The 26,846-nt window shown below is 46.6% G+C and overlaps 1 protein-coding gene across 8 annotated transcripts in view; it reads right to left on the bottom strand.

Moving 5' to 3' along the window:
• Positions 1-26,812, bottom strand: part of SRGAP2 (SLIT-ROBO Rho GTPase activating protein 2) — a 235,005-nt gene extending 208,193 nt beyond the window's left edge. For 5 of the 8 annotated variants that reach the window (XM_040462034.1, XM_040462035.1, XM_040462037.1 and 2 more), the window contains exons 1-2: positions 26,699-26,812; positions 24,287-24,896 (exon numbers count right to left, since the gene is read on the bottom strand). In XM_040462034.1, the coding sequence (XP_040317968.1) occupies positions 24,287-24,353 (67 nt within the window). In that variant the 5' untranslated portion in view covers positions 24,354-24,896; positions 26,699-26,812. The remainder of the gene's footprint in view (positions 1-24,286; positions 24,897-26,698) is intronic. The other 3 variants (XM_040462040.1, XM_040462041.1, XM_040462036.1) reach the window with 2 other exon arrangements.
• Between the last annotated feature and the right edge of the window lie 34 nt (positions 26,813-26,846).

The raw sequence follows: 26,846 nt of genomic DNA, 5'->3' as shown, positions 1-26,846 counted from the left end.
AATGTAACTTATTGTGGGTACATAGGCCCTTCTGGCTCCCACAGATAAGTACCCCAACATGAGAGCACAGACTCGGAACACTGCCGCTTGACCAGAATGCAGGTGCCACAACTGATACCATTCTGAAACTGCGGACTCTTCCCTTCCTGGGGAAACTAGCTGGCATTTTACGCATTGTCACAGAGAGTTCCTCGTAGAAGGACAAAATGGGGAAAAACACAGAAGCCTGGGCAGTTAGGTACAAATCTACCCAGCTGGGGGGATGAGCTAAAAGGGACTGAGATGATCTAATCCAATGCCTTCATTTAAAAAAAACTAAGAAACTAATTCTCTGAGAGGCCAGGAATTCAAAGCTACGCAAAATTGTTAGGTAAGTTCTGAAGCAGATGCTTCAACCTCTCCACCCAGCCCACTCCCCACCCACATACAGTCACTTTCCCTAAGACCCTCTCCTTTCCCCAGTGGCATCTAGTAGCCTTCGACCCTTATCAACAGCTGTAATCCCAGGGGCCTGGGTGGCTCGGTCAGTTAAGTGTCCAACTTTTCATTTCAGTTCAGGTCATGATCTCACAGTTCGTGAGTTCGAGCCTTGTGTCAGGCTCTGCGCTGAGAGTGTGGAGACTGCTGGGGATTCTCTGTCTCCCTCTCTCTGTGCTCCTCCCCCACTTGCTCTCTCTACCCCCCCTCCCAAAAGTAAATAAATAAACTTAAAAAAAAAAAAAAAACTCTGATGGGAAACAAATGTGATCACACACTAATGTATAAATAAACAGCACTTTTGGGTAAGGTGAGGAAGGAGACCATTTTTAAACCGGTCAAGCTAATAGTAGAAGAGATGTCTTTAGCCCATCCTCACACAGGGGCCCTGACAACAGCCCCCAAATCACACCCAATAGCTGGTTTTTTACCCAGCCTTAGGCAAATAGAGAACTAAAGCTTGCAACTCTTCCAGATCAGTTCAAGTGGGCTTACAAAGAAGTTCAAGTGGGCCTGCAGAGATCAGGTTTTGTCTGCAAGCCTGCCTTATCGTCCTCTAGAGCCTGTGCCATAAGCGGTAACACTGTCCCTTGGAAAGGTGTGTCACACGTCTTGCCTAAATGGAAATCAGAGCTCCATACACGCCCTGCCATTCTTCCTTGCAAATGCTCCTTTTAAATCCATATCTTAAGAATACCATTCACTCCGGTTTCACCTGGTGGAGAGAGAAAACAAATCTCACATTTGTCCACTTTTCACCCAAAGCCACCATCATCTCTCACTTTATTCCCACCAAGAGTCTTGTGGGCACCCTTCCTTCCACTTTTTACCATTAACATCTATTTTTACCCCTGGCGAGCAGTGCAATCTTTAAAATGAACAAATCTGGGCACCTGGGTGGCTCAGTGGGTTAAGTGTCTGACTCTTGGTTTCGCCTCAGGTCATGATCTCACCATTCATGAGCTCAAGCCCCGCATCGGGCAGTGTGCTGACAGTGCAGAGCCTGCTTGGGGATTCTGTCTCCCTCTCTCTCTGCCCGCCCCCCTCCCGCTTGCTCTCTCTCTCTCTTTCCCTAAATAAATAAATAAATAACTGATAAACAAAGCATATCCAAGGTGTTACTCCCATGCTCATTGTCCTCCGGGGGCACCTGGAACCCAATGCCCAGTCTGAGCCGTGCTCTCCAGGCTCCATGTGGTCTGATGCTGCCTGCTTATCCCACCTCACTCCCGTCCCTTTCCCACTGGCTCTCTGCCTCGTGGTCACAGAGACCATCTTTCTGTTCCTCAGACACACGCGGCTCCGTGCACCTTCAGACCTTAGCACCTGCTGCCTCCTGGGCCCCCAGACCTGCCATTGGCTGACTCTTGCTCCCCATCCCGTGGCCAGCTCAGATGTCGCCTCCAACAGGCCTTCCTTGACCGCATCTGGGTTAGGTAAGCCCCCACTCTGAGCACCGCACTTTATTTTTATTTCCTTCTCAACACTCCACTTCCTGAATTCAACTGATCCATGTGTGTACTGTGTATTTCTCCCACCAGGATTGCAGCTCCGTGAAAGCAGAGTTGCTTGTCTTGCTGATAACGCTATCGCCAGCACCAGGCCGGAGCCTGGCACGTAGTGGACACGCATCACTACATGTCAAGGACATGAATGAAAACATGAAGGAATGAATATTATTCATAGAAGTTGAATTGAATGTCTTTTAAGAAAGGGCAGAGCCCTCGGGTAGGCCCCGCAGAGATGGTGTCCTGGGTCCCGCCTGCACTCCTAAGAAACGCCAACGTTGGCACAGGCTTCACCAACAGGGAAATGTATCTAGAGGATGGGAGGTGAGATCACGTGCCTCCATCAGGCATTTCCCTAAGTAATCATCAACACTCATCCTCTGAGATACCCATAACACCAACTCTAGCATCGATCTGAAGGAAACCTATTCATTTGGGCTGACAAAAACATGCTGTCATTTTCATTTCCATGACAAAGCATCCCAATGTAGCAGAAATATTTTGATTGATTGAACATCTTGCTTGCAATCCAAGTGGCAATTGATCAGCTCACCAAGGGACAAATAGTTCAACAACTCAAGTTGAAAGCAGAAAGTCTTTTCTCTCTTTCTCTACTTACAAGACATAAGTAAAGTACTGAAAATTCAGGAAATTACTAATATTTAAAATTTTATTTTAGGAGACACTAAACCGTGACACCGTCACCCATTTTGTCTGGAATCAGGTAAAATACCTATATGTGTGTGTGTATCTATAAATTAGACAACAAGCAACCAGAAGCACTGTGATAGCCTGTACTGCCTGCAGAACGTCAACTCCAAGGCCAGGGAGGCATCTCCAGCAACGCCTTCGTTCCCGGCGCCACAGACACCAAATGAAATAATAGAACTGAAAGCACTTTGAGTCTGAAAACAAGCTACAGAAATTTTTTAAGGAGAAAAAAAACACACACACAAATACAAATACAGTCTGTAAGAGGAGGGGACAAAAGGATATTGCATGAAGAAAGAGTCAAGGTGTTAATTACTGAAGAGTGCTTCAGGTTGAAGAGAGGCGTCCTCGACTATCCCTCTGCCTCCTGAGGCCACCCAGCTCTGCTTTTCGAGGGTCAGAAGTGATCGACTCCCTCTGCAACAGGCTGTTTACTCAGTGGCCCTTCTGACAGCCAAAATGCTGGGAGCTGCTCAGGTGCTGGGGCGAGGCCGGCCAAGCAGGCCAGCGCAGGTTTCCACCACACCCAGGTTTCAGCTTTTAGAAAATGAAAATGGCCAAAAGACTTTTAATGAGTTGGTAATGATTTAAGTATGTGCAGTGATATGCTTGCAAGATAAGACAAAAGGAACCTAACCAAGAATACAGTCAACTGTGATGAATGCGGTTCTGCAACCACCGACTCCCCTCCTCTACCCCCCACGCCCCCATCCCCCCACCCTGGCACAAAATTAAGACGCTTCTGAAAAAGAACTAAGGCTGGAAGATCCTATGCCTCCCTCCATACCCTCTGTGCAGAAGCCCACCGATACCCTTCCTAAAAAAGCACTCTATTCTTTTCTCTAAACTCTCCTGAACAGAGTATTCAACAGCCTTCCTTTGTATTTTCATCTTATTGCTCCACAAACACCTGGCTTCTGCCTGGTGTCAGCCCAGCCTCTCAACTGCTTACTGAGGACAGGACTAAACTTGAGTTGTCTCTTGCAGACAAAAGTACAATGGTGGCCGTTAAGATCACTTACTTGAAAGAAAACTGGTTTTAAGCTGATTAATAAACGCACGCTTACACGTTCTCACACTTGGTATGTCTCTAAAACACCCCAGCAAGATAAGAGATGGGAAAATGGCTCCCTTGGTTAATTGAGAAGGAATGAAAAAGAAAAGAATTAAAAAAAAAAAAAAAAAAAAGGCCCTGATAAGTACGCACATGCCATTCTTTTGTACAACATTTTTGCAAGGAGATTTGATTTTCTTCACTCAAATTTATCCGATTTTGTAGTTTGTAATACCAAAATAGATCTATAAGGTCCTCCAATATTCCATTCTCAGCTCTAAAATAGATTTTGTTTAGGGGCATCTGGGTGGCTCAGTCGGTTGAGTGTCCGACTTCGGCTCAGGTCATGATCTCACGGTTCGTAGGTTCGAGCCCCGTGTCGGGCTCTGGGCTGACAGCTCAGAGCCTGGAGCCTGCTTCGGATTCTGTGTCTCCCTCTCTCTCTGCCCCTCCCCCGCTCATGCTCTGTCTCTCTCTGCCTCTCAAAAATAAAGGAACGTAATAAAAAAAATTTTAAATAAATTTTGTTTAACATTAAGTCAAGGCACTTAGATTGCTATAAATAAGAATGATTCTAGGTCATGAGTAAGATGGCTTTTCAAACAATCAACAACAGCATGTCATAATCACCTGCTAAACGTCCAGCACTATGTTAAATACCAGTGATGGGTACCAAAGAAGTATAAAATAGAGTTACTGTCATCTACACCTAACAATCTAGAGACAGCCCTCAATTAATTTACCAACAGAAGATGTTACATAATAAGGCTATTTGTAATTTCAAACACATTTCACCATAAAAGGCATGCTATGGGGTTTCAGTTCTCAGGTGGGTAGAGAACCAATTTAGCCTGTAATGTAACTGAAATACTGAGTATGTGCAAATGAAACCTGAGGTGGAAAACTGGGATAACACTAGAATTATCTAATGTGTGTATGGTGCTTTGTTACCTACCGAGTTTCACATATACATAAACTTCACCATGACACTGTGGATTGGGGGTGTTTGGTAGGACAGCAATATTTCCAGTATTTCCAACCGCTGAGGAAACTGAGGCACAGAAAGCCCAGAAACTGCTGCGAAGTCACAAGGCTACAGTGGCAACAGAACCCTAACACAACAGAACTCTAACTCTTTCAATTCCAAATCCCACTCTCTATCCACTAGCACAAAACTCAATGAGAAACAGGTGAGGAGTGTTTTGTTTTCCTTTGTTGTTCAAGAGTGGTGCCTGAGAAAGAGGAAATTTCATTTGGGAAAGATGAGGAGGTAAATGGAAACTTTTAGTGATTCAAAAGGAGGCTTAGGGGCACTTGTAGAAGCTTTTGACATCGATGGCACCGGTGCTTTATTGCTTTCATTTCACTGCGAGAGCCTCCCTCGTGGAGGGGCTGTTCCCCTCTTTCAGCTTGTCTTCGCCTTTTCAAGTTCACCTGCCAGGCTTAAGGTATGTTGGGGGAGGGTGTTCGACTTGGGTTTTAACTCATGAATGGGAATACACCATCCAGAAGGCTTTGAGAAGAATTTCCTGAGAGCTGGGTAAGCACTGGAAAAGAGAAAGGAAAGAGGAGGGTGAAGAAGAGGAACGTGTGTAGGAGAAAGATTGCCTGACCGAGAATTGAGCCGAATGGCAAGCCTAGAAAGAAAGGCTTGAGGGACGGCACTGTCCTATTAAAGAGTCCATGAGGAAGAGTGTTCAGTTAGCCCTCACCACCGCATCATCAGGCCAAGGCAGATGAAGGAGGAGGCGGCCCCAGTCATGACCCAGCTATGCATAAATGCGGTCCCTCCCCTCGGCGAGGGCCGACAGCTGAGAAGACATCGACAACATTACCAGATGGCAACACGAATACTCACACATCTATGACTTCGCAAAAACCCCTCTAAATGAATAAAAGTGCAAAGAGTTTCATTTATTCGTTCATTCATCCAATAATCCAATAAACATTTACTATGTGCCAAGTACCGCACGAGGTGCCAGAAAAACAAAGGTAAACAGGGACAGTCCCTGCCTTCAAGGAGCTCACGGTTTAGCAGGCGAGAAAGATGTACAAATACACAAGTGCAAATTGTCAACTGGTATGAATTTCTTTAGTTCGATACTGACTACAGCACTGGCACAGTAGGCTTCGAGCATAAACAGAGCCCGGCAGGTTCCCCAACATGCTCTACTTGGCAGACTTACTATTTATCATTTACCCATCCATATAAAGAGGCTCACACTAACACTTAGGCCAAATCTATGTTATTAATCACATATTTGCTGGCTAAGTCACTTTCCTGATGTCTACCCTGCCCAAGTCACTGTTTTGTTGCCAAGGGGGAAGAATGTGTGCGTGTAAATCTCACCCAAATTGTGTAAGAGCAACCTGAACTTGGGGTGGCACTGAAAGGGCTCACCATAGGCTGGCATGTCCTTTCAAGTACAGCCCAGAAAGCAACAGGTGATTCACTTCAACAAACATCCTTGCGTCAATGTTATATAGGTCAAGTCCCATTAAACAAACTCCAAGAGAATGTCCCCCTTCTTTTGTCACAGCAAATAAAATCTTAGTTTATATTTGTTTGGGCTGTGTAATTTACAAAGCATTTATGAAATGATTATCTCATTTAATCAACACAGCAACCCCTAGTTATAAGCATTATATGGTCATCTTTCATCTGAAGAAGCTGAGGCCAGAAGTGAGAGAACTACGCAGGGCCATGCAATTAATGGCAAGGGTCAGGGCTGTGTCTGGCACTCAAGCTTTCCCACCTCCGGTTGGGTGTTCTACCGAACTGTGGCTTACAATTCCCAAGACAACCACCCGTAATCTCTGTTACTTTGAAAGAAAAAAAATAAAAAGGAGGACAATAATTTCTACAGTCTCCTTGGATCCAACACATCGGATGAAAGTAAATCACAGGCCATTCTGTTCAGAATAGAAATAACACTAAAAATCCAAAGCTGTTGGAGGTGATGACGGAATACATTCAGTTCCACTGCCAATATCTAAAATATATATTTGCCTACAAATAGCTTTAGCTTGATCCCCTCCCTCAACAAATCCCACATCACAATCTCCAATCAAACTCTCTCTATCCAGAAGCCATCTCGCCATCCCAAAGTTATTCAAATTAAGGCGATTAGCCACTCCTGCCTCCACACCTCGAAACAGCGAAACAGCACCAGCACCACCCGGTCCTGTTTTGCTGAACTCAGCCTCTCCCACACTCCCTGGGATGCTTTTAAAATAACTTGTTCATCAGCCAGCTCTTTGTCAACCATGGGAGCTAGGGGGGTGGAGGGGGTGGGAGGGGGGGCTTGGATCGACTTTTCTGTAATTCGCAGGCAGAGTCTCCAACCGAATCTCAGAGCAGGAGAGACGTTCATCAGCAGAGAAGAGAGGCTCAGAACTCAAATTTTTCCTTTCCTTGTTTAGCCAGTGCTATCCCCTACAGGGTGTGGGAAAAGAAAATGCTATGAATTCCCAAACACAAACACCGAGTCCCCTCAAAGGGGGTAACATTTCTCCAACTGAAATGTAAAAAAGCTGCAAACGAGGTCAGGTATTTGGCGTGTACTCAGGGTGTCACCGATTTCACAGTTGCAGTGTGACATTCCCAATTTAGAAGAAAGGAAACTGACAGATTTAATGAAGGGGGGGAGTGGGGACGGGATGGCACTGTCACTTACCTGATGAAATTCCTCCTGGAATGGAACTGTCACCTCAAATTCAGGAGTCTAAAATAACCCTCATTCTCTCGCCAAGTGCAGCATCTTTATTTCTTTCGTTGCCACCATCATTGTCCCTGTGTCCCAAGCTAGGAATGTCAGGAGTACCTGACTCCCACCTCGCCCTTGGCTCCCACAACCATCTCTGCAGCTCAGCGCCCCAGTGGTGCTAGGACTATCATGTGGTCCAGCGTGTACCAAGGGTAAAGGAACAAGCTGATTTTGGAGTCAAACAGACCCGGGCCTTAGTCACCACTCTCCCACAGGTCACCAGTCACCTTGGATCATGGGCCTGCGCACAGGTTTCTAGTTCAGTTCGTGGAGAATCACACTTCCCTCGCTGGTGGCTCTAAGAATTGGTCACACTTAGCAACATACTGGCAGCACCCCCCGCAGGGGCCTGGCACACACTAGCGTACCCTGTGCGGGCAGGGGCAGGCCTCCCTTGCCAGCCTGGAGCAAGCGGGGAGCCCCTCTGAAACACAGCTTCATCCTGGCACTCTTCGATCAGACTGCCCCCACTGTTCTCCACCGCCTCAGCCCAGAGCCAGAGACTCCGGGTGACCTTCAAGGTCATCCAAAACCATCCAGCCCCATCCTACTCCTCTGTTCTGGCCAGAGTCCACTCACTCCCTCGGCAAACGTTCACTGGGTGCCGAGGACACGCAGACACGGAGCTGGACACCAGGAAGGTGAAATGAAAGGCCACCCACCCTCGAGGACTCACAAGCACCTTTTTGGCTGGGAGCTTGTGTCTCAGGAAAGGAGCTCGAGGTGGGAGTGAGGGTGGATAAAACCATCCTTGTATTACGGTGCAGGAAGTGATGCAGGAGCGGTCAGCGTGGTGGGGGCTGTGGGAACGCGGCTGAAGGAGGCACACACACGGCCTCTGTTCTCCCCTCCCACTCCGGGGCCAGCCAGAGCCTACTCCATCAGGCAAGGTCTCGTTCACTCTGGCCCACACCTCTCCACCTCTGAATTCCTCAAGTTCTTATCAACATTACTCATTTTCAGTCATCCACCGGCTGATGTCATTTCTTGTATTGCTGTGGGTTAAATTTCTTTTATTGTTACTTTTCATATACGTTGGCTGCTTTTCTCCACCAGTTTATAAGATTGCAGAGGATATGGACTAGACTTTAGACACCTCTAAATCTGTCTCAGAACCTACATGACAATTATTTGTGGCCCAGGGGATATATTTGGAACCACTGGCAATCACAAAATACTGTAATGTATTCATTTAACTGTGGCAAACACATGCTCCCCTCACTACTAGGTCCTGGCTTCTGCAGGCCGTATCATTATGTCCAACCCAAGACGAGAGAGAAGAAAATCTGGGTGTCTCTGAAAATTTTTCAAAACATAATTTGCTAAAATTGTAATGTCAAACCTTAGGAAAATGTTTGTAAGTGGAAGAAGTTCTCATCCCAGGTGGCACAGGGTTAACACCACTGTAGCCCGATGGAGGACTCACCTTGCCCACAGGTATGTGCAAACTCGACATAGATACAAACGTGACATTACAAATCAATGGTGAAAAAGAAGGACCCTTTCAATAAGGGAAACTAGAACAAATGGTTAGCCATCTGGAATGTAAAACGAAGTTGGGTCCCTACCTCATACCAGTCACAAAAATAAACGCTTCATTTATTCAAGGCAGAGAAGGGAGAAGCAAAACTTAAAACCCTTTAGAAAAAAATACAGGTGAATATCCTTGTAATTTCACGATAGGAAAGGTTGTGCGTTGAAAGAAAGAAAGAAAGAAAGAAAGAAAGAAAGAAAGAAAGAAAGAAAGGTCCAAATGACAAAGCAAAAGCTAGATAGATGTATCTTACAACAAAATTTCTTCAACATAGAGAATCCAATAAAAAGTGAAAAGATAAGGCAACTCTGGGAGAGGTATACGCAACCCGTATCACCAACAAAGGATGGGTAACCAGGATATAAAAGAAATACGCACACAGCAATAAAAAGAAAAAGAAAAACAAAACAACCTCAAAGAGCCATCTCTGGATTGCAATTCGAGAGCCGCTCTGAGTAAGGCCCGGCTCATATTCTCCCAGAGCTTAAAGGACAGAAACACAGGGAGGTGGCATCTTATCCCACCTCTATATGTTTATATTTTATTATCATTTATAACATTTGTTATCAGATATTATCTTGATTTATCTATACAACAACACTGGGATGTAGGCAGAACATACAGTGTAACATTTTATTGACAAGGAAATGGAGACTCAAGAAGGCTAACTTCAGGGACACACACACAGCACTTCCAAGTGAGAAGCAAAACCTAGCTTTTCCACCTGTTAATCCATAATCTTTTCATTTAAAAAAAAACTACAAAACTGGGGCACCTGGATGGCTCAGCCAGTTAGGCGACTCTTGGTTTTGGCTCAAGTCATGATCTCATGGTTCGTGGGTTCAAGCCTGGTGTCAGGCTCTGTGCTGACAGCATGGAGCCTGCTTGGGGTTCTCTCTCTCTCTCTCTCTCTCTCTCGCTCTCGCTCTCGCTCTCGCTCTCTCTCTCCCCCTCTCTGCTCTCCCCTCCTTGTCCCTCAAAAATAAATAAACATTAAACACACACATACACACACACACACACACACACACACAAAACTGCCTCCACTTTTGGGGACGCCTGGGTGGCATCCGACTTCAGCTCAGGTCATGATCTCGCAGTTCATGGGTTCGAGCCCCGCATCAGGCTCTGTGCTGAAAGCTCAGAGCCTGGAGCCTGCTTCAGATTCTGTGTCTCCCTCTCTCTCTGCTCCTCCCCTGTTCATGCTCTGTCTCTCTCTGTCTCAAATATAAATAAACGTTAAAAAAAATTTTTTTAATAAATAAATAAACATTAAAAAATATTTTTTTAATTTCCTCAACTTTTAAAAAAATACATGTTCAGAAAAAAAATCTGTATATGAATGTTCACAGCAACTTTATTCATAATCACCCCAAACTGGAAACAACTCAACTGTCTTTCAATGGGTAAACGGTTAGTAAACCAACATATACCCCCATCATGGGATATCATTCAGTAATAAAAAGGAAGGAACTAGTGATACACGCAACAACCTGGACGGATTGCCAGGGAATTATGCTGAGTGAGAAAAAGTCAATCCTAAAAGGCTACATGCTGTATGATTCCATGTATGTAATATTCTGGAGATGACAAGGTTATGGCATGAGAACAGATTGGTGACTCCAGGAGTTAAGGACTAAGGTAGGTGAGATGAGAGGATAACGGAGGGACAAAACTATAAAAGGTCAACAGAGGGTCGGTCCCTCTACCCTTCTCCAGTGTACTCTCTCTCTCAAAAAATAAACTAATTAATTAATTAACTAAAGAAAAAATTAAAAAAAATCAACATAAGGGATCCCAGTAGTAAAGAGGCTGTTCAGTATTTTGACTGTATCAATGTCAATATCCTGGCTGTGACGCTGTACTATGGCTTTGAAAGATTCTAACCACTGGGGGGAACTAAGTAAAGGGTACGTGTAATCTATTATTTCTTCCAACTGCATGTGAATGGATAATTGTCTCGAGGTAAATAAAATATTTCAAAAAGGACCAAAACATTTAAAAAGGCCTAAAATCCCCCTGCCCTGTTGTAGCACCATTCAGAGGTTAAATGAGATAAAAAGTCTGCCAGCTGCACTGTAAATGCTAGGCGCAATCACTATCTTCCACCTCACCCATCTCATCTCCCCCCACCCCCATCAGATGGCTCTCTCGCCTGACTGTGGTCCTTCACTGCACCTGTGCGATCTGTCCATCCCTTTTAATACGCTGAAGCTTCTTGAAAACGAAAACCTTGCTCTGTATCTCTGTATGCCCACAACCCAGCCCAAAACCAAGCACATAGTAGGCGCTAAATAAATGGATGCTGGTTTAAACCAGTTCGTGATTTGTGTTTAATACAAAGGATCCCAACACTGGCAGAAGGGAGGAGGGGAGGGGACTGAGAGGAAGAACGCCCCAGAAGCCTGAGCCAATGCCTTGAGAGCATCATTAATTACCCCTTCCTTCTCCAAGTCTGAAAACCCAAAAGAAGCAAAGGTCTGCACGGAGGGTGTGGCAGCCTCAGCGAAAATATGAGTTCAGTTCATCAAGTCTCCTTTTTTATCCTGTTTCAAGCTCTGCAAATGAAGGAATTGACCATTTATAGTCTGGGTCACTGGAACACGATGGGAAGGTAGGCTGTGGTGTACTCTTCTGGAAAAGATTTTAAAGGTTAGCTGACAGCCGTTTTCCTGAAATGATTAGTCTGAAGAATTGCCTGGGGGCAGAAGAATGTACTAAATGATCTGTCAAGATCTCTCAGAGACCTCACACTCTCAGCCTGGACAAACATATTTGGTTCATGGGGTGGGGAGGGGGTTCCCACACCCTAAAAACAATGCTGGCTCCTTACTCCTCCTCCAAATAGTTTTTGAAGAAAGAAAGAAAGAAAGAAAGAAAGAAAGAAAGAAAGAAAGAAAGAAAGAAAGAAAGAAAGAAAGAAAGAAAGAAAGAAAACAGAACAAAAAAGCGGGTGGTTTGCTGCTCCTAATGTTATCGGATAATTTTTCAAATTCTTACTCAATTACATATCACACTCTTATCTGCAATCTCCACGGGCCAAATAGGCCTGCTTCCACATCATGCCCACTGAGCCTACAGAACACAAGTATCCCTCCCAAGTAATTCCATCTCTCATAAACATGAGATCATTTTACATTAAGTCGTGTGTGTGTGTGTCTGTGTGTGTGTGTGTGTGTGAGAGAGAGAGAGAGAGTATGTGTGTGTGCACGTGCGTGTACACGCCTGTGCCCATGAGTGCCTGGTCTTCCAGGAGCAGTAAGGAGGAGATATGTGAGGCCACGGAAAGTTAAAAACTTGGGAGGTTTCTGTTGCTACCTAGATAATGATTAACTCTTTTTGCGGCTGAATTCAGAAGAGCTGGCATTTCTGGACTAGCAGTGCTGCTTCCCGGTCAAAAGAGCAAATAAGAGCTCACATGCACACATTTACTCTTAGAAAGAAAGAAGTGGCACAAATCGCTTTCAGGTTTTGGCAGTGGGGGTGCTCCTGACGTTTCATGGAATACCAGGCGTTTTTCGATTGTGTTGTTACCGGCCTTAAAATATCCAGATCAAGAACCTCATTAATCAAAGCAGCAGACACCATCTCCCCGAAATGCTTCGATGTTTCCTTGAAATTTGCTGACAGCAAAGAGTTGAGATAACTTACATCACCAGAGATCACTGAATAAATAAGAGAGATCAAGAGACACAGCACAACTGACTCCAACAACGACTAACACACAAAGCCTATGAATGCCAGTTAAAGATGAAACTTGAAACCAGGAGTAGGAGAGATGAGCAGGAAGAATCTTTGGTATCCATTCTCTGGTTTCTATCCTTCCCTCAGGACAATAATCAACATGGAAACTCTATGCACCAATTCACTCTATAATAGCCAGTTTTAGGTCATAGGTCCTAAGAATGATGAAGCAAAGAACCAGTAATCCATCTTTCTACTTTCCAGCCAAGCAGATGAGAATACCAAAGGTGGAGGGCCTTGTCCAGCGTTATGCAGCTGGCCCTCCATTACCCTACGACCGTCCCTGCCTCCCTATGAATGATCTTTTTTACATGCTGTAATGATAAAAATATGAGCCGTCATTATTATTAATAGTACTCATTTAAAAACAACACACTGTTTCTTAGTCTATTCATTAGGTGAAAAGAAAACAAACACAAACATGAAAACATTTCAACTCCGCATTACAGCATACCTCATCACAAACCACACACAAATCCCTTAGTCGACAAAGGGCCTAACACATGAAAAGGGGTGTAAGAGGCAAGAGGCCACCCTACATCCTAGGAGGGCCTGAAGTCACTTCCCCCACCGCCCAGATGTCTATATCAACCCTGCTCCCATTCCACATGCACACAGCCTCCCCCTCATTCATCCCAGCCCAGATGTCAGGGATTTAAAAGCTTCTCACTTCCCTATTTCTTAAGTTGTAACAAAAGACAATCACCCAACTTCCTTTTTCTTTTTCTCTTTTGTCATTCAAGCATGGCACACAGCAACGTACATGGCAATAATACCAAGACTTACACAAGTTCCACCTCTGGCCCACCAACATGGGCCAGGAAAGCCATCCACACCAGTGACAGCACAGAACTTTCTCACTCTGTAAGCCTCTGAGCTCACAGGAAGTCCAAGGTTTAATATATTTATCGTGATCAAAGCAGTTGTTGTCCCTAGTAATTGGGGCAAGGGTCCACCGCCAGGCCACGAGCAACCATCCCTCCCCTTCAATGTCTCCAAGTGAGAGCGCATCTTCCTGTCAGATAGTGACACCTGACCACATATCACTTCAACCGCTCTCCAGGCCAGCTGCTGCTCGGCCACCACCTGGTGTCCCCCGACTGCCGCGTCCACGTACGTGCAGCAGCCAGGCAGATGGGGCAAGCTCTGGCACTGGAGAGAGTGAAGTTCAGAGAATGTAACGTTTTTTTTGTTCTTACAAGTGTGCCCGCTTCATAGGGGTAAAACTGTCATCTTCACTATCTTAAATAAGCAAGAATAATAACCATGAAAGCTGGGAGGGCACTAGAAATTTTCTAATTCAAGCCCTAATTTCCTAGATGAGAAAAATCAAGGCCAAGAGAGGTCGAGTGGGTGCATACCAGGAAGACATTCAGAACACCGCATCAACTCCTTTGCGTATCACGATGCTAGGAAATGAGAACAATCAACTAAAACAGTGCTAAGTCAGCCTGGGTTCATACTGTCTCCATCACTTACCAGCTGTGTGCACTGGAGTAAGTTATTTAGCCTCCCCACACCTCATCTGAGAAGTGGGGATCATAAAAGCAGCTACTTTGTAGGACCGTTGGGAGATTCACGAGTTAATCTACGCAAAGCACTTAGAGCTTAAATATAAGAAGCACTCGGTAAATGCTAGCCACCATCATCATCATCGTTAGCCAGGACCAAGAATTGTTGTCCCCATTTTATAGATGAGGACACTAGGGATCTTGGGACCTGAGGTGAGTTGCCCCCAAAATCACAGTGGCAAACAGCAAAGCCAAACTAAAACCCAAGCTTCCTGCCTCCAAAGAGCAGCTCACTCATCTGACGAGATCTGGCCCAATACCCTCCATGCCAATCAATCCATCAATCAATCAATCAAAACACAACAGAAAGACTAGTGGAAAAGGGAACAGATCTCTAAAGGATTCCAATGTTTGGAGAAACTGTTGCCAATTCTTCAGAAACAGGATGTATTTCTTAAAGCTCGTGGCATGGCATGTCTTGGCCAGCTCAGGCGCTTGGATCCCTTTGTTTTCGGGGCCTTGTCTTCCTGTGGAGCCCTGGCCACCCAGACTCCCATGGCTGGTGAGGCCACTGTCTTTAGGGCACTTAGACTCTGCCCACCAAGCTGTGATTTGAGATGCAGAATCTGGGGTCAGACAGCAAAGACAAGGTCCCAACTTTCATAATGTCTTTCGGGTCACCTGCCCACCGATTAGTGCATTTTTAGAAGAAAAGGTTATTTTAAAAGGCTGCCTTCTCCGTAACAGATGGCATCCTAAAATACCCACAGAAATGGAGGAGGGGCACTCCCCAGCTGTTTTTCCTTCCTCAGGAAGATACATTTCAAGTTCAGAACCACTCATTCACAATGTATAAATAAGGTCAAGGCTACTGAATACCAAATGACTTGAAAACCCAGAGGGAAGAGTCTCCCTGTTTGGCCCTTTGGACCTTTCCTCCCCATTTTCTGTAGATCATACAGGGGCTTTGAAGGATCCAGTAGCTCTCTCCAAACCCATACTTCAGAAAAGTATCACAACAGTCCCTTTACTAAGTCAACTCGTTTTTAAAATAGACCTCAACTAGGGACGCCTGGGTGGCTCAGTCAGTTAAGCATCCGACTTCGGCTCAGGTCATGATCTCGCGGTCCGTGAGTTTGAACCCCGTGTCAGGCTCAGTGCTGACAGCTCAGAGCCTGGAGCCTGCTTCCAATTCTGTGTCTCCCTGTCTCTCTCTGCCCCTCCCTCGCTCATACTCTGTCTCTCAAAAATGAATAAATCTTAAAAAAAAAAAATTAAAAGAAATGATAAAATAGACCTCAACTTTAGACTTCAAATATCTGTTTAAAATGATGAATAAATCCTGGACAAACGTAGAATTTGTTTTACTTCAATTACAGAAACCCTTACTTTTGTTTTACACTCTGGAAGTTCAGAGTTAATATTTTTCTTCGTTTCCAAGGAAAGAGACATGATTGGAGAAATGTGATCAAGTCAATTACAGCTGTAGGGCAGTGATTTTAAAGAGGGTAGAGGGGGTGGTAAATAGGAAAAACACACCCCCACTGGGGAGCCTCCACATGCCATTCAGTGTGTACTTGTCCTTGCATAATGACAATATTCACCATGTTTGATCCACTTTGAATTTCAAATAACATTAACATAAGGAGAAGGCTTTTTATTGGAGTAAGGGGAGAAACACAGAAGCATGGCATGGTCACATCCAACCTCAACTCAGAAAACATTCAGTTCTATTTATGAGCATTTTTTAGTGCTTCTTTGTGCCAGAAGCTGGACACATGGAAGTGAATAAAAGAGAAGTCTGTTCCCAAGGTGCTCAGTGAGCTGTAAATAAAAAGATGTAAACAAAGAGATTACAATGTAATATAATGAATGCAGTAATACAAGTAAGCACCAGGACACTGCTGAGGAAATGCTGAGGGTGTGTTGATTAACAGGGTGCAGAAAGCAATGGGAGATGCTGAGGAGTTCCACTTGGGATCCTGCACAGGATCACTGTTCAGCGAGAAGGGATAAGCAGGGAAGACTTCCTGAATGAGGTGGTATCTGAGCTGGCTTTTAAAGGATGACTGAGTTGTCCAGGTTCAAGGAAAAGGATCCATTCCAAAGAGACGACACAGCATGCATAAGGCAAGCAGCGTGAAATAATGTAACATGGTGAGAAAACTAGAGACAATTCACCCTCGTGATGGTATAAAATGTGAGCTGCGTAAGAGAGAAGTGATGGGTATGATCAGTCTTTTATGCTATGATCTTAGCATAATAGTGTTTTTAAAAACAAATCACCTTGGTAATATTGTGTGAGATAATATTGTCAAGGTCAAATTAAGAGCCTTTTTTTTTTTTTTTTTAATTATTTGCAGTTGGGGTGCCTGGGTGGCTCAGTTGGTTGAGCAATCGACTCTTGGATTGGGCTCAGATCATGATCTCACACCTTGTGGGTTCGAGCCCCATATCAGGCTCTGTGCTGTCAGCTTGGGATTCTGTCTCCCTCTCTCTCTGCCCCTCCCCGCTCACGCTCTCTGTCTCTCTGTCTCAAAAATAAATAAATAAATATTTTAAAAATTATTTGCAGTAGTCCAGGTCATGCATTTATGCACTCATCATTCTATTCCATCATCAGAGCCACGATTTAGGCTACAATACTGTTCCAGACACGCTCCTACCTGAAGGGCCCCCCATAATAAGAGCTACTTGTTTAGCATTTACTGTTTGCTATATACTTGACACACATTCACGATAAACCAGCCAGGTAGGTCTTGTTATCTCTAAGTTACAGGAGAGGACGGTTAGAGGAGAAGTTGAGTAACCTAAGCAAGGCCATAGGGCAAGGAGCTGATGTTGACAAGGTTCCCACTGAGGGCTGGCTCCAAAGCCTGGCCCTTTGCGTGGCACTACACACCTACAAACCATTCTCACCGAAGTCTAGAAGAAGACAGAAGGCCGAAAGACACATATTTCGAACTTAAGGAGGTACAAGATGAATGCCACAGCACTGTGTGAGTCACCCAGAGAGAAGGAAACTTGCCAGTCACAGTGACCAAGGAAGGCACCCAGCATGGGGGTGAGATTTCAGTAGGTGAAGCTGTGGGGCCGGGCAGGGAGAGAGGGCACTCCAGGAACAGCACTGAGACTCAGACTCTGGTTGACAGCCCAGGTCCTAACTTCTGTCCCATCCTTCACCTGCGGCAGCCCCGGGGTGAGTCACCGAATCGCCTTCACCTCATTTCATTCATCAGCAAAATGGGCTAACAGCAATATATTCCTCCTAGAGTTAGTGTAAGGATTAGGAATGATCTATGTCAAGTATTTAGCAATAACGCCCACTACACAGTAAGCCACAAAGAGCAAAATGTTAGCTAACAGTAGATGCGTTTAAACTATGGCAAGTAGTCCAGATAGGCCACCAGTCCTCTTACAGTAAAATAAGAAATATGGCTGAAAGGATAAAATTGAGACTAAGATTGAGGACCAAGTTAATGTTCACCTGGGAAGCTGGTCTCTTTTCAACAGGGAATCAATCATGAGAGGAAATAAGCCATATTCATAGCATTCTGAGCAGATCTCCCAGGGGAGCCCCCAGCCCCTCCCCTTGGCATCTGGCTCACTTGTGATCCCTTCAGAAGATGTGTGAGGCCCTGGGGACTGATTCAAGCGAGGACTTTGGGAAACAGATACTGTCACCCGTCAACGCCCACTGTGTCCAAGATTTTTTTCTTTTCTCTCTCTCCCTATCCTGTATCTTCTCCCTTAAACACATAGTAACGGCTGAGGCACAATTATTAACGCAATTTCTCTGGGAGACTGTCTTTATTCACTAAGGCTAAATCCCATTTCCAGGAACCAATCTGGGTAGCTTGGGTCATCATTTATTTACTAATTTTTTAAACTTGGTAATATCTAGCTTTTACTTATTTTTAGGTTAATGTCATTTCTATAATGTGGTTATCACATTATTCATTTAATCACATATTACAATGAAGACACCCTTGGTGATGACGGTTACATTCACCTGTCTTGATTGTGATGGTTTCATGGGTACACAACAGACACCAAAACTTATCTAGTGTACGCCTTAAACATTACGGTTTATTACATGTCGATTAAACCTCAATAAAGCTGTTAAAAACACAATAAAAGCTTAGTAATTCCTGTAATTACTAAAACATATAAAATTGTTATCTATATACAATGTTCATATTATGAGCATAAATACATATTCATAATATGAAAATATGAGCATGTATATTTAAATCTTAAGTCTAAAGATTTATCAGGACAAATGATTATATAGAAATGTACACACAGGCTTGTAAAACTTGGGTACAGACATGTTTTTTAAATAGGGATACATCACACTGTTCCTAGCAGCAGTATTTGCAATGGCTAAAAGGTAGACACCACCCAAGTGCCCATGGAAAGACGAATAGATAAACAAAATGTGCTGTACACATTCAATGGCCTTAAAAAGGAAGAAAAGTCTGACAAATGCTACAACATGGATGAGCCTTGAGGACATTATGCGAGGTGAAATAAGCCAGTCATGAAAGGGCAAATACGGGATGACTCCACTTATATGTGGTTCCTCGGTCAGTCAGAGACACAGGGTGGGGGTGAGAGGGTACTGTTTAATGGGTACAGAGTTTCAACTCTGCAAGACCCAAAGAGTTCTGGAGATGGATGGTGGTGCTGATTTGCCCGACGGGAATGTTCTAATCGCCCCTGCACTGTACGCGGAAGAATGGTTCAGATGGTAAATTTTATGTTGTGTGTATTCTCCCACAACTGGACAGATGAAAGTTCCTACACATTATTGTAAAATCATTAAAGGTGTCATTTGGTAATTCTTAAAAATGTTCTCAAGTGCTCTCATTATTTATATTTAAATCAGACAACTTCTGAGGTAACTTTCCCCGATTTCCCAAAGGGCCAAGTCTGTAGCTGACACCAAGTTAAAACTGATGACTTCAATTTTGTTACCAGTACAAATCCACATATTGACTTCGTTTTCCCTGCAACTGGACATAACACTTCCCTAACAAAGCCCTCGGCGGCCTAGGGTATACGATAAGCACGATCCCCATGAAGAAAACTTCTCTTCTGGAAGAAGAGCTCTACAGGTACCACTGGCGGCCTGTGTTTATCTGGAGTGACATGGGAGTATATGAGTCAGGAGTTGGGCACCTGCTGATTTGAAAAGGGTGTGGACCCCATATATCAGGGCCAGGTCCGACTGTACACTTCATAGCAGAGAAATGATTAGGCCTTGTCCTGGCTTTCAACCTGTGTGGTGCATGATAATGCGGCCATAACTACCAGATGGGCTTCTCCAAAGACATTTCTGTTCCCATTCCCTAAGGCAACACCTGAAATTGGAAAAGGGCCACCCCCCCAAAACACGTGTCTCACACCCCACTGCTTTGCCCAGGGCTTTCCTCGGCACCCCCGGCTCCTTGTCCACCATCTTCCTCTGAGATACAGAGGACTTTGTTTTTCCATGAGCTTCATTTTCTTCCAGGAGCTCAGCTTACTGCAGAGTCCTGTTTTCCCTGAGCAAGGGAAGAGAAGCCTTCAATCACCTCGCAGAAGATGAGAGCATCTGCTTGGGGATTCCAAGGAGATGTTTTACTGCAGCTTTTCACAAACTGATTATATTTAAAGCTCTCTTGGGGAGTGGGGGCTGGGAGGAAAGAAGCTTCGGAGTAGACCTTTGTTGGCATGAGTGGAGAACCGCTCAGACCTCCCAGGGGAACAAGCTTGTTTAAATACCAGCAATCCACATTCCCCAGTGTGTGTGCACACACAGTATGTATAGAGTTTTGAATTTCATCTCCTGCTCTGAAAGGGTCCTAAAAGGGTTAAACTGTTGCAGGCAAAGGCCTGAGGCTTTTCTATCAAAATGCTCCAGATGGAAATTACAGAATTTCACTTCTCAGCTCTGTGGTGCACACATACCGTTCTTCTAAGACATTAAGAAAAAAAAAAAAAAAAAAAAAAAAAAAAAAAAAAAAGGACAAGACCCCCAATGTTCTCCAGAAAGAAAATCTGACTGCTCAGCACACAGTGCCACTCTGTTTTGGAGGATTCCTCCTGGAATATTTGCATTAACTGTCGATCTCAAGCTGTCCGGGGCACTATAAAAACTCAAGGTATAGAGAGGGTAAAGGAAAGGGACCCTTGAATAAGGAAAGGACAATAGCTAGCAGGGAAACTATGCAGTGATGTGAAGCCACCCAAATACCACCCAGATCATCACCTCCACTAACCATGCCTTGCACTTGACCACCTTTTGCTGCTCCAATCCTGAAAGAAGGTAACAAGCTACAGGCCAAAGGCCTCAGGTTTCGACCATGAACCTGACTAGGGTTGTCAAGAATTTCCAGAGATTCACGTATATGAAAGCATTTCACTAATTGGAAAGAGCCATGTAAAAGCATTAAGAATATTATTACTTTCAAGTCAGACATTGAGGCATGAACTTTCAAAGGAATCTGAACACCCACAAACCAGAAACAATGATGGTTTTTAAGAAGGCGGCTACAAGGCAGGCTGACTAAGGAGGCACACCCCTCATAAAACCAGGCCGGGGTAGGGTTGGGGCCGCAGCCTCAGAAGCCCTTTAGGGCACATGCAAGCAGGTGGTTTAAAGGGAGGCAAAAGCCACAGGATAGACAAGGTCCCACACAGTCCATTTAGAGTTCACTGGATTCAACCCGTTCTGACCGAAAGGCAAAACCCAGAACTCTGGTCAGAGACCAACGGGACAACAGTGGCCAAAAACTAGACATTAGAATTAGCTGTTCATTTTACAGAAAGGGAAGCTGAGGTCTACAGGGTTTAAGTGACCCAAGATACCTTTCACCACTGTGGTAGGAACGAACCTAAACCAGAACTCAAGTGTCATTCCCAGACTTGTCTCCTATCATTTAACAGCTGGCACTCGGGGAGGATATGGGCAGTGTAGCCTTATGGTCAGCCTAAAGCAGCAAGAAGCAAGGTTCGCTAACTGAGGACTAGACTGTGCTACAAGCGAGCGCTTAAAAGTACGAGATACCATGCTAAATGATTCTCATATCCTATCTCACGGACTCCTCATGACTACCTTAGGAAACATATACTCTTTCAGACATGTCATATAACTCGCCCAAGGTGAGCAAGTGACCGAACTGAGATTTTAAACCTGAGTCCCTTCAACTCAAAAACTTGTGCTCTTAGCCACCAGACCAAAAGAGCAATTTTCTTTTTTATCTTGGCATCTGTAAGAGAAGACCAGCAGCTCTTCCAGTCTCGTGTAACACAGAAAAAACTGGAATTCTGACTAAAGGCTTCTACCTAGTGGGGGAGCAGAGCCAACCTAGAAACCTGGGTCCTTTGTCTCCAATTTCTAAGCTCTTCCACGAAGAACCCTGGTTCTAGAATGGAAGCTCCACAAGGGAGGGAGGGGTCTTTGCCTTGTCCACTGCTGTATCACCAGTCCCTAGAACACACAAAAGGCACTCAATAAATAGCTGATAAATAAAGGAATGGAGTCAGGCTGCCAGGGTTTGGCTGTGTGACCTTGGGAAGGTTTCTTACCCTCTCTAAGCCTGTTTCTTCATGCAGTGAATGGAGGGTGAAATAGTATCTACTTCCCAGGTTGATGTGAGAATTAAACAAGACAATTCATATATAAAGCACTTGGCATAGGCTAGAACATCATGAGCTCCCAAAATGTAATCTATTATTATTCATATTGCTACTAGTATCCATTGACAGATTTTGGCTTAAGGATTTCTTTTTTCCTACTCTGGTCAGATGACATCTCATAGCAAATAGGAATAGAATAAAATACAGAATTGGAACTCAGTAACCTGCTTCTGGTTTCAGAACTACCACCACCTAGCTGTGTGACCTTGGACAAGCCTCTTAATTTCTCTGTACTCTCCTCAGCTATAAAATGAGGGACTAAATCATTTAAATCAGCTTTTTATCAGGCACCTTCTCCGAGTAAGACGTCATGCTCAGCCACCTATAAAATTCTATGATCCTGAAGGGTGTCAATGGAAAATATCAGAGCAAAGCAAAACAGTCTCCTGCTTGCGGCAAGGTTGATGAGAAACCCCAAATAGCCAACTGCATTACATCATCTCAATGAGCAATGTTTGTAAATACACAAGTGTTTAATTTTGAGACACTCGTGAGAAATCTTTCACCAATAGGAATCCACAAACAAGGTTCTATTAACACCTATCAGCCCTGAACCTTTCAAAAAAATAAACATGCAAAATCACTTTGCACCTTAGTCAAATGGTGTGCTTCTGGAGAGAAATCGGGAAAGTCAAAGTTATTAACACTCCCTATGGCAACAGTTAAGAATAGGATGTGTAAAAAAACTGAATGACATATCTGGTTAAAATGGCAAGGGGGATTCCAGGAACAGAATACAGTGCATCTGGACAGGACACAGAGGCCAGTGGCTTATTGTTTACAAAAACAGGCCCAGATTATGAAGAGTGACAAGAGGCCAAGACCTCAATTCTAACTCACGACCACACCTCTCCCAATCCCTGTTCAACTGAAGCTATCAATCAATCAATTCTCCCATCTCTGTAATAAACCCACCAATATTTGCAGCCCAGTGGATAGAAGGTCCCTCAGGGCACCTCCAGAAATGACCAAGCTGATGACATTAAAAAGACCCTACAGGCAAAATGGGGACTTCAAACTACATTCCAACCTTCCAGGAGATAAGACAGCTGCCCATTTCAAGCTCTACACTATTCCCACCGGAGGCAATCATTAGAAGGGAGACATGGCCCTTCCCAAGTCCTCTATGATAGGAAAAGGTCTCCTTGCATTGGTGCAGGGAAAGAAGGAGGGGCCCCTCCCTCTGTACTCTGAAACAAAGGAAAACCCAGAGCTCCAACCATGTGGTGTAACATTCAAGGCCACCCACCTCTCCCACTCCCCAGCTGAAGTCTCAATGGACTAGAGCACATGGCTCTTTCCAGTGAATGGCCAGGAAGGGACAGTGCCTTGCACAAACACATCCTGGGGCTCTTTAACAGGCAGGAACCCCTCTTATGGGAATGACTGGTTAAAAAAAGGTTATCTGAGAAGAGGCTCTGATTCATGTGCCAAGTCAGGTAGTCAACCAGATGTGCAGACAGGGTCACTTGGTTTCTCCAGGTCCACATTTTGCTTTACCCCCCACATCTTTGCAGAGGGAAGTGGGCCTTTAAAAGCATGCATTCTGGAGCAGAGGGTGACAACACAGAAGGGTTAAACAATTATGTCTTCCCATGCTCCAGAACCAGCACCACCCAGCAACCCTAACATCTCAACTCCATTCATGCTTAGGTGAGGGCGGAGACGGGATGTGAAATGACCTTATTCTTTCTGTTCTCTGATCTCTGATTGAATGCAGGGCAACCAGAGACCAGGTAGGTACAAGGTGCACCCAAGGTGGCTACAGACTTTCTGTGTCCGATGCCACAGCAAATGTCACCTTTTGATATAGTGCAGCAGAAAAAAAAAGCCGCCTCCCCAGGGGCTCCCCAAATGGTATACCTCCTCAAGGTTGCCTTTCTCTACCAGGACTCTTCAACCTCTGAAATAAATTCCCAAACACCTGTCAGATTTCAGTTGTCCTTCAAGGAAACCTGACCCAGACACCCAGAGGCAAACTGCCGCCTTTCTCTCTCCAAGAACCTCCTGCCCCTCCCCCATCCCATCTAGCCTGGGGGAAAAGGCTGCCAAAATAAGGGCCAGCCCTTCAGGAGCAAACCTAAAGCCCACTCTGAAAATTCCTTTCCAGAGCCCTTGGCCCCTGGCACAGCCCATCCCTCGGAGGCTCAAACCCACCTATGAAACCACCTCTGGGCTCAGCCTGCCCCCACCTGCTCCACCCAAAGAAATGAACATCCTGCAAATCAGGGTGGAAATACATGTCTCAATGGTCCACGGAGCATATGCATTGTGCTATTTTTCAAAGCCCTTACCTTTGACCTGAGTATCGTACTCTGCTATGATCTCCTTATCCTTTTTGAATTTGGCCGGAGACGTCATGTTTTCCTTCTTTCTTCCAAATTCAAATTGTGAATTGATAGATCCACGGGAAAAATCCAACCACCGAAATCAATACCTCCAAGACCGCTTCTCCCAAGGGCAGAAGGGGCCCCCCGCGGTGGTCTCCAGCGCTCCGGGGAGCGCGGGCTGCGGGCTGGGCAGAAGGCTACGGCGGGCACATGCAGACGGTGGGCGCTGGGGCCGGGCGCGGCGGCGGCTGGTTCCTGTGCTAGAGCCGGAGCCGCAGCCTCAGCATTAGCCGGGAGAACTGCAGCGCCCGGAGGTTGGCCTGGGGTCTGACATCAACGACACAGGCAGGGAGTGGAAGTCCTTCCGCACAACATGGTGTGGGGGGTGCGGGGGTGTGGACGCGCCCAGCTGTGTCCCCGGGAGGGAGTGGGTGCGTAAAAGGGTGCCGGGGGAGGGCTGGGCGTGCTTCGCGGTTTTTTGTTGCACAGGCTCGAAGATGCTGCAAATCAAATCCCAAACGGGAGCCGCAGCAGCGCAGACTGGATCGGAAGTCGTTTGCTCCGGTTCACTTGCCTGTAAATGCAGGGAAAAGGGGAGGGGGCGATCAGCCCCGGCGCAGATCCTAATCGCGGCGGGGGTGGGGTAGGGGATGTCGTTCCAAGCCCGGCCTGGGCCCATTCATCTCGGCCAAACGCCGCCCGGCCCACAGAGCCCGGCGCGGCGAGGTGCGGAGGAAGGAAGCTCCCTCCGGATTTTGTTTTAAGGCTGGAAGAAAACACTTTGGAGCAGCCGCCTGCGCGGGCTTCGGGTGGGGACTGCGGCGGGAACGCGGGGCTCCGGGCGGGGACTGCGGCACCTCGGCGGCCTCCGAGCCCCGCCAGCGCTGGGCAGCGGCCAGCCGAAGGGAGCACTCTCGGCAGTGGCTCCGACGCGGCCCCTGACCCCCGGCTGGGGCAACTCCCAGGACATCAAAAGGGATCAAAGCCAGGGAGGGACAAGCCACCCGGGCACAACTTTTCTTCCCCTCCCGCCCCTCCTCCCAGTTGTTTTGTTTTTGGTTACTAGCTTCTCTTGGCAGCAAAATGTTGAGGGGGGTGAGACCTGCAGGAAAAAGCCTGCTCCGCACGGGGCACATCCAGGAAAACAATGTGGTCGGCAAAAGCAGGAAACGGGTTAGAGGCGAGGGTCGGAGTCGGGAAAACCCAGGGGCGGGGGGCGGAAGGCAGCCGCCGCCTCCCCCAAGTCACGGACGAGAGTAACTCTTAAATGACACCCCCAATATTTTTTGTCACCCATGCCCAGAGATCCCAGATACCGCACCCAAACCCAGGCTCGGTTGGGGGGGGTGGGGGGGCGAGGGGGGTCGGGAGGGACGGGAGGGTCGCAGTCCCGACCCTTCGCACCAGGAGGTGCCTGAGGATATCCCGCCCTGGCCAAGGTCCGGGAGGCGGGAGGGAAGCAGCGGGAGCGCAGAGTTGGGAGTCTTGCTCCCCACCGTGCCACACCGGCGACCCTCCCTCCTAGGTCGCCCCTTTCCCTCTCCTTGTCAGGGGAGGGGGGGTGCTCCGCTGGTGTCTCCCACTTCCCGCGCCGGGAGGAAGAGGGAGCCCAGACGGCGTGGTGGTTCAGGCGGGCAGGAAGCGGGGAGGGGGGTGTGAGGTGGGGTCCAGAGGCTGCATGGGAGCCGGGGATAGATGACTGGAGCTTCTGCACACGTTTGGGAGGCGGGGAGAGGGCAAAGGGAGGATTACCTCGGGGAGGGGTGGGGGGGTGGTAAGGAGGCTACCGTGGCCACGATGTTACATGGAACGGAAGGATGTTAGCAACTTGGGGACCTGCTATGGGTCTAGGGAGTGCGTGAAAGGCACCATTCCAGGAGGGCAGGGGGCTGGAACAGGGAAAAAGCCCCGGAAGCAGTGCGGAACAATCATCCTTCTGGGTCCTGGGCTGTAACCCGGCTGTCTGCCAGGGCTTGGAGACAGGGGAAGAGGATAGCCGATGGTTACGGGTGATGCCAACGACGGTTGCCCAAAGGTGGACCAAGCCTGCCCGTTTGCAGAGGACTTGGGGAGGGGGCTGAGGACTTGGGGAGGGGGCTGGGTGCCTGCTGCACAGCGGCAGAGTCCCAGGGCAGAGCCCGAGACTGTGCGGTGAAGGGCAGTGAGAGATGCAGTCTTGAGAAGTATTATGGGCTGTACTGGAAGATTTGGAGAGGGTCGAGGGGGAGGGCGTCTGAGTGATTCCGGGCGGCACGGCTAGGCGATGCCGCAAGCAGCATCCGCGCCCTCTCCTTCCCGCCCCAGCCCGGGTTTGTTCAGTCAGGGCTCCAGCCCGGCGGCCGGGAAGAGGAAAGGGGAGAGGGAAGGAGCCTTTACCTGGCTCTGACGCGACGGGTCTCAGGTCCCCAGCTTCGCTTCCCACTCAGAGACCTCCTCCCCTCTTCCCCGCCACCCGCTTCTACGCAGATCGATCCCCCTAGTCCCCTGAGGAGCCTCCGCCAACTCCGCAGGACCCCGCCGGGAA

The sequence above is a fragment of the Herpailurus yagouaroundi genome, unplaced genomic scaffold (genome assembly GCF_014898765.1).
Source record: "Herpailurus yagouaroundi ecotype Mexico unplaced genomic scaffold, PumYag 308, whole genome shotgun sequence".
In the NCBI taxonomy this organism is placed as follows: domain Eukaryota; kingdom Metazoa; phylum Chordata; class Mammalia; order Carnivora; family Felidae; genus Herpailurus; species Herpailurus yagouaroundi.
Note: the sequence above shows the minus strand (reverse complement) of the source record. Positions and strands in the feature narration are given on the sequence as shown.